The sequence below is a fragment of the Hylobates moloch genome, unplaced genomic scaffold, assembly GCF_009828535.3.
Source record: "Hylobates moloch isolate HMO894 unplaced genomic scaffold, HMol_V3 SCAFFOLD_7, whole genome shotgun sequence".
NCBI lineage: Eukaryota > Metazoa > Chordata > Mammalia > Primates > Hylobatidae > Hylobates > Hylobates moloch.
Genome location: NW_026652282.1, coordinates 83721551 through 83729650, shown reverse-complemented (window position 1 = coordinate 83729650; position 8100 = coordinate 83721551). Strand labels below are relative to the sequence as shown.

The window sequence follows — 8100 nt, the reverse complement described above, 5'->3', positions numbered from 1 at the left end:
CACCCAGGCTAGAGTGCAGTGGGGCAATCTCAACTCACTGCAACCTCTGCCTCCTGGGTTCAAGTGATTCTCCTGCCTCAGCCTCCTGAGCAGCTGGGATTACAGGCATGCCATCATGCCTGGCTAATTTTTTTTTTTCTTTTTGAGACAGAGTCTCACTCTGTTGCCCAGGCTGGATTGCAGTGGTGCAATCTTGGCCCACTATAACCTCTGCCTCCCAGGTTCAAGCAATTCTCCTGCCTCAGCATCCCAGGTAGCTGGGATTACAGGTGCACACCACCACGCCTGACTAATATTTGTATTTTTAGCGGAGATGAGGTTTCATCATGTTGGCCAGGCTGGTCTCGAACTCCTGACCTCAGGTGATCCATCCACCTTGGCCTCCCAATGTGCTGGGATTACAGGCATGAGTCACCGTGCCCAGCCTAATTAGGTATTTTATGCACCTCTCTAATCTCAGAAGTCTTCATTAATTCCACAAACATTTATTGAGCACCTGCTATGTTCCAGGTAATATGTTAGGCTCTGGGAATACAGCAGTGAACAAAATAGACATGGTCCCTCCTGCCTTCGTGGAATTTTCAGTACACATTTTGACACATCACTGAAGTTAAGTGTTCTAGAAACACACAAACAATGTTAGTTCCTTGAAGAAGATATACATCAAAGAAGGGACTTCTATTAGCAAGGGTGTTCTTTATGAGTTTCCTAAGACTGGATTTTTTCAGATAGAGTTCTTTCTGCCTTATTCAATGTTTGCGCCGAAGCCTGCTTCATCAGCAAAGTCTGCCTGATACCTTTATATGTACTCTTCTCACGTTAGTGACTTCTCAATGTTCTAAGACCCATGCTTTTTAAGGAAGTTTATTTTGTATATTTATATGATTATTAAAGTGTTACAGTATATGTTCATCATGAGAAATTTAGAAAATAGAGAAATGTAGAGAAAAAGATTTCTAAAACTGATATAAGACTATCACACACAAAAGATATTTTGGTTCATTTTTTCAATTTTTTGTGCATCTATTTTGTTTTATTGTATATATTCAAGGTGTACAATGTGATGTTTTGATGTTTTGATGTATGTACACATTGTGAAATGATTACCACAACTAAACTAATTAACACATTCATCACCTCACATAGTTACCATTTTTGTACATGTGTGTGTGTATGTGTGTGTGTGGGGTAAAACTTAAGATCTACTCTCTTTAAAAATTTCAAGTACACAATACATTATTGCCAACTATAGTCATCATGTTGTACATTAGAGCTCTGAAACTTTTTATCTTATAACTCTAAGTTTGTAGCCTTTGATCAAAATCCTTCCATTTCCCTAAATCCCCATCTCCTGGTAACCACCCATTCTACTCTGTTTCTAGGTGTTCAACTTTTTTAGATTCCACATATAAGTAAGACAATGCAGTATTTTTCTTTATGTGTCTAGCTCATTTCACTTAGCATAATGTCCTCTAGGTTCATCTGTGTTGTCACAGATGGCAGGGTTTCCTTAATTTTATGGTTGAATAATATTCACACACACACACACACACACACACACACACACACACACCAGATTTTCTTTATCCATTCATCTGTCAACAGATACTGAGTTTGTTTCCATATCTTGGCTATTGAGAATAATACTACAATGAGCATGGGAGTGCAAATATCTCTTTGAGATACTGATTTCCTTTATGTATACACCCAGCAGTGGGATTATTTGATCGTTTGGCCGTTCTGTTTTTAATTTTTTTTGGAGAACCTCCATGCTTTTTTCCATAATGGATGTATCAATTTATGTTCCCACAAACAGTGTACAAGGGTCCTTTTTCTCACATCCCCACCAACACTTATTTTTTTTTTTTAATAATAGCCATTCTAACAGGTGTGAGGTGATATCTCATTGTGGCTTTGGTTTGCATTTTTGTGATGATTAGTGATGTTGAACACCTTTTCATATACCTGTTGGCCGTTTTTATGCCGCCTTTGGAGAAAGTCTATTCAAATGCATGCTATTTGTTTACATAGCTGTGATCATATTTGATTTGCTCTTAACTGGAGCTCTCAAGTCTCACCTGTCATCTCTCTGGACCTCTGGGTTGTAAGTACAGCCTTCATTACCAACATTGACTGATTGCCTGTTTTTGTTTTTGTTTTTGTTTTTGTTTTTTTAACAGTTGTGCTAATGGTATTTTCCTTGGTATCTGTCACCTATGGGGCCACCCTTTGCAATATGTTGGCTATCCAGATCAAGTACGATGACTACAAGATTCGCCTTGGGCCACTAGAAGTCCTCTGCATCACCATCTGGCGGACACTGGAGATCACTTCCCGCCTCCTGATTCTGGTGCTCTTCTCAGCCACTTTGAAATTGAAGGCTGTGCCCTTCCTAGTGCTCAACTTCCTGATCATCCTCTTTGAGCCCTGGATTAAGTTCTGGAGGAGTGGTGCCCAGATGCCCAATAACATTGAGAAAAACTTCAGCCGGGTTGGCACTCTGGTGGTCCTGATTTCAGTCACCATCCTCTATGCTGGCATCAACTTCTCTTGCTGGTCAGCTTTGCAGTTGAGGTTGGCAGACAGAGATCTTGTCGACAAAGGGCAAAACTGGGGACATATGGGCCTGCACTATAGTGTGAGGTTGGTAGAGAATGTGATCATGGTCTTGGTTTTTAAGTTCTTTGGAGTGAAAGTGTTACTGAATTACTGTCATTCCTTGATTGCCTTGCAGCTCATTATTGCTTATCTGATTTCCATTGGCTTCATGCTCCTTTTCTTCCAGTACTTGCATCCATTGCGCTCACTCTTTACCCATAATGTAGTAGACTACCTCCACTGTGTCTGCTGCCACCAGCACCCTCGGACCAGGGTTGAGAACTCAGAGCCACCCTTTGAGACTGAAGCAAGGCAAAGTGTTGTCTGATTCTATTTTTTGGGTATTTTAGGATGAGTTGGGAGTTGCCAAGAGTAACCATGAAATTGAAGGAAAGGATGAGGCTCATGGGTGAGATACCCATCAGTACATTTTCTTAGCTTTTCTGTTAAGCCTATCAGAAGAAAGAGCAACTCCCAAATAGGTTTTATTTTCTTAAGAGTTACCACTATGTTTGGAAACAACGAGTACCCACTATATAGTTGAAAGGGTCAGAAATACCATTCACACCCTTCTTACCCAGGTCAATTGGAATAACTTGCCTTCAAACACTTTAGGCTCTCTAAAGTGACCTTCTAGCTCTGCTCATTTGCTTGATGCATTTCTGAGCTTTCCTGGGCTGAGCTGAAGGCTCTAGAATCCCACTAGAATGTATCCTGACTGATCAGAGGATGTGACAGCTTACCAGCTAAGAGTACCTCCCAGAAAACAGTCTGACTAATGTGGAACCTGCAACTGTCAGTGTGGCTGGGGTCTTTTTAATTCCAGTGAGAAGCTCTGGCTGAGAAGAAAATCACCACTATTAAAAAAGCTGCTCCCCAGGCCGGGCGCGGTGGCTCACGCTTGTAATCCCAGCACTTTGGGAGGCCGAGGTGGGCGAATCACGAGGTCAGGAGATTGAGACCACGGTGAAACCCCGTCTCTACTAAAAATATAAAAAATTAGCCGGGCGTGGTGGCGGGCGCCTGTAGTCCCAGCTAGTCGGAGAGGCTGAGGCAGGAGAATGGCGTGAACCTGGGAGGTGGAGCTTGCAGTGAGCCGAGATTGCGCCACTGCACTCCAGCCTGGGTGACAGAGCAAGACTCTGTCTCAAAAAAAAAAAAAAAAAAAAAAAAAAAAAAAGCTGCTCCCCAAACAGATTAGCTCTCTATCAGGATTTTACTAGTGGCCATTCAGCAAGGACCTCTCTTTACAGTGGCACTTCATAGGCACACTCTGAGGAGAAAGTGCAGAGTAGAATTCCTTCAGGCCATAAGCCAAAATTACTCTTTTTCTCAGGGACGTGCATGGGCCTCCAGCTTGTCTATTGGAATTGCTGAGTGAAGCCTCTCACTTAGTGCCTCATTAGCAGAGATTTTCTCCAACCCAGCTTTTCTGTGTTCTTGGTGTTTTACTACTTGATGTGGACCTCAGAGAAGCTGAACTGTAATTGAAAATGTTTCCGATGTGTGGAAGAAATGAAGACTACTTCGTGTCTGCTGTTGTCCTGAGTATTTCATTCGTGTGTGTGTGTGTGTGTGTGTGTGTGTGTGTGTAGGGGAGAGAGAAAGTAATAATGGCTGAGACATCACCTTCATGTTGTTTGGGATTGGGATGGGTGACTTACACTCCAAGGTAGAGTGAAGGCAGAGGAGGGAAACAAGATCACATTAAATCATCAGTACTGGTTTCTGCCTACAGGAGTTTACCTTTTTTTTTTTTTTTTTTTTTTTCTTTTTTGAGATGGAGTCTCACTCTGTTTTCTAGGCTGGAGTGCAGTGGTATGATCTTGGCTCACTGCAGCCTCTGCCTCCTGGGTTCAAGCAGTTCTCCTACCTCAGCCTCCCAAGTAGCTGGGATTACAGGTGCCCGCCACCATGCCTGGCTAATTTTTGTATCTTTAGTAGAGATAGGGTTTTGCCATGTTGGCCAGGCTGGTCTCGAACTCCTGACCTCAAGTGATCCACCCGCCTCGGTCTCCCAAAGCACTGGGATTACAGGCATGAGCCACCTCACCCGGCCAGGATTTTACTTTATAACAAGGAACATATGTTTATCAACCCTCTGTTCGTTCCTATACCCCCAGTGGACGAATGCATGTCTCCTTTTCTCCTATATCTCAATGTTTACATCTCATATCAGTTGGGTATTTTCATAGGAATGTCAGCCAGCTACCTCTGAGGTAACCAAGGGATTGAAGTTACTATGGCCACTACCTATTGGGACCAAATATCCCAGCATTTACCTAACTAATGCTTGCCCCTCACAGACCAGGAAAATTAAAAGAACTCCTAGTAATGTGTACCAGTTATGGCCACCACAACACTTCAGGAAATTGTGAAAAATCTGACCTAGGGCTTCCCGTCTTCATCCAATTTTACTCTTGGTAGCATGCTAAGAATTTCTTTCCTCTCCTCTTATCCAATGTCAAGACATTATGTAGAGGGAGCTCTCTCTTCTAAGTAGCAGGGCTGTTAACGAAAGTATCTTATTTCTTGGCATGGCTAGCATGGTTTTCCCTTCATCAGCCACTGTTCGGGACTAAAAGGATTATATACTTAATTTGGGAGAGACTGTATGGACTTGCTTTGGAACAGTGGAGAGCTCCTTTCTTCAACCCCAACTCCCTCATTCCATTTTTCATGATGGAGAGACTTAGGTTATTGTCATATAAAGCTCACCTGCTGTCTTCTAACTATGTTTTTCAAGGTGAGCTTGAAAGAACTAATCTATCAGACCTCCAGAAGAACACATTACTTCTTTGGAATTCAAGCAAGAATTTCTCCCCAGTAGTCACTGTACCCTCAAGTAAAATCAAGAGCACCATGGAACAATAATTTGGTCCATAAAAGCCATGTGAATCAGCTACTTAAGGAGTGGGTGCTATGGAAACATATAGACACATACTGATCTAAGCAAGTCAATTCGAGATAAAATGATGCTACACAGGGCAAAAAGTGTGCCTCAGTACTGGACCAGGCAAAATTTTCCTTCCGTATATCCTCCCCAGCTTCCTCAGTGACTTAACATCCTGGGAATGCAGAGAGTTTCGGGGTGTGGAGCAGCTTCTGACCTGAAAAACCTGCTGCTCTCACCCAAGGAGAAAAGACTCTAGTGATACATTATGTAAATGAACCCTTAGAACCTCCTACAGATGGTGGCCTTTTATTTCTGTAAAAATCCTCCAGATACACAGAGAAGATGGAATTGTGAAATATGGTAGTGGGGCAGGGAAAATGCTCCCTTCCATTTGCAAGCACTTTTAAAATTGACTACTCTGTTTTTACTTTCTGAAATCTTTTGTTAACCATTTTAATGTTTGCAATTTAATAAATAAAGCTCTTGATGATTGCAGACATGTAAGGCTGTTTGGTGGTATTCAGAAACATCACAGTAATGGCAGTTTTTTCAATTGGTTTGTAGTCCTCAATAATTATATATTAAATTGCTGTCAAACCAGTAAGACTGCATTTATGCATCCATCATTTTCAGGATTGTTGGTAACCTGGGCATATTTTCCCCAAATAACTTTGCCTCGTTGCGTCACAAGTCCCAGTTTGCTCACATTTACCTCAATGACAGTACCTTTGGTAATAACACCCAAAGTTGTATACAGTGGGGATGAGGGATTCTTCTTTACACCAAGTATTGGTAGGCAAAAGGTGGCTTTCAGTTCAGGATGTGTTACGTGGGCTTTCTTGAAACGCAAGCCCATTGGCCTGATGAGTCTTTTATATTTAGGTGGTTTTCTTGTAAAGCCATCTCCAACAAAGCAGACTTTAGTAACCATCCTCTTTCATGCCTTCTTCTTTCTCTTTCCTGTTCGAATAACTTTTAATACTTTTGTTCCTCCTTGGGCACATACTTCAGGCAGAGGGACTTCCCATTTTCCCACCTTCTCTTTTTGTTTCTGTTTAATCATGTTGGAAAGTACTGTAGCTCGAGATTGTCCCTCTCTGTCCAGCAGATAGGCAGGTACTGATCCCTGTGGAGTCTTTTCATTATTCTTTTGTTTGGTGTTTCTCTTTTCATGCATCTTGATAGTCTTTTTCATTTGTATTTTGTCAGCATGGCGCGGTTTATGGTAAAGCTTAGCCTTCAGACCATCATTTTCTTTGCCTTCTTTGAACGTTCGTGAGCCTCTCGACTTTCCTTCTTTCTCTTTTTCTCATGGTAATCCAAACGATATCCATAGCGTTTACAGTGTAATTCAATATATTCGTTCTGTGGCATGGTGAAGGCCGCAGAGCTGCCAGTAGCAGCCTCTGGGGTGCGAAAATGCTCTCAATTTTCAGGTCTCAGAGACCCACGAGCCGAGGCCGCGCAGTCCTCTCTGAAATCTTTTTTTTTTTTTTTTTTTTAAGATGGAATTTTGCTCTTGTTGCCCAGGCTGGAGTGCAGTGGCGTGATCTTGGCTCACCGCAACCTCCACCTCCCAGGTTCAAGTGATTCTCCTGCCTTAGCCTCCCAAGTAGCTGGGATTACAGGCATGTGCCACCATGCCTGGCTAATTTTGTATTTTTAGTAGAGACGGGGTTTCTCCATGTTGGTCAGGCTGGTCTTGAACTCCCGACCTCAGGTGATCCGCCTGCCTCGGCCTCCCAAAGTGCTGGGATTACAGGCATGAGCCACCACGCCTGGCCTACTCTCTGAAATCTTAAAGCAATATAGGGTACATGTGTAGGGACAAGTCTTGCTGAGTGGAGAGGAGGCAGAGACAGGGCCAGCAAATGGTTTCTGGAAAAGGCAGACAGAACTATGAAGTTTGGGGAAAAGAAGTAGGCCATTGTAACAACAGCTATTCTCATATTATTGGAAATTTGGTAGGCTAAGTATGGGCAAGTTTGCGTGTTAGGAAAAGAAATAAACTAATAGTTTTCAATTTCATTTGCTCCACAAGAACTTTAAAGACTATGGGCATAGGACTGTGAGGCACTGTGGGAGAACTAAATAATAGCTTATATTTATGAACACTTACTATATTCCTGGCACGGTACTAGGTGTTTTATATGCTTTTTTTTTTTTTTTTGAGTTGGAGTCTTGCTCTGTCACCCAGGCTGGAGTGCAGTGGTGCGATCTCGGCTCACTGCAACATCCGCCTTGTGGGCTCAAGTGATTCTCCTGCCTCAGCCTCCCAAGTAGCTGGAATTACAGGCACCTGCCATCATGCCCAGCTGATTTTTGTATTTTTGTAGAGAGGGGGTTTCACCATGTTGGCCAGGCTGGTCTTGAACTCCTGACCTCAGGTGATCCACTTGCCTTGGCCTCCCAAAGTGTTGGGATCACAGGCGTGAGCCACTGTGCCAGGCCTATATGCATTATTTCATTCGATCCTCACAACAACCCTTATGAGGTAGGTATTGTTATCTCCCATTTTACAGATGATTCTAAGGCATAGGAAGGTTAAGAGGCCTGTCCAAGGTCACAGCTAGTGTCAGAGACAGGATTCAGTCCTGTGGCCTTAG

At 42.8% G+C, this 8100-nt stretch overlaps 1 protein-coding gene and 1 pseudogene across 1 annotated transcript in view; one reads left to right on the top strand and one right to left on the bottom strand.

Annotated features, from left to right (window-relative positions):
* XKRX (XK related X-linked) overlaps window positions 1–3505 on the top strand; it is a 19181-nt gene extending 15676 nt beyond the window's left edge. The window contains exon 3 of the mRNA XM_032756404.2: window positions 2181–3505. Coding sequence (XP_032612295.1) covers window positions 2181–2926 — 746 coding nt within the window. The 3' untranslated portion in view covers window positions 2927–3505. The remainder of the gene's footprint in view (window positions 1–2180) is intronic.
* A 2499-nt stretch (window positions 3506–6004) lies between these two features.
* On the bottom strand, window positions 6005–6944 carry LOC116811360 (ribosome biogenesis protein NSA2 homolog; annotated as a pseudogene).
* Between the last annotated feature and the right edge of the window lie 1156 nt (window positions 6945–8100).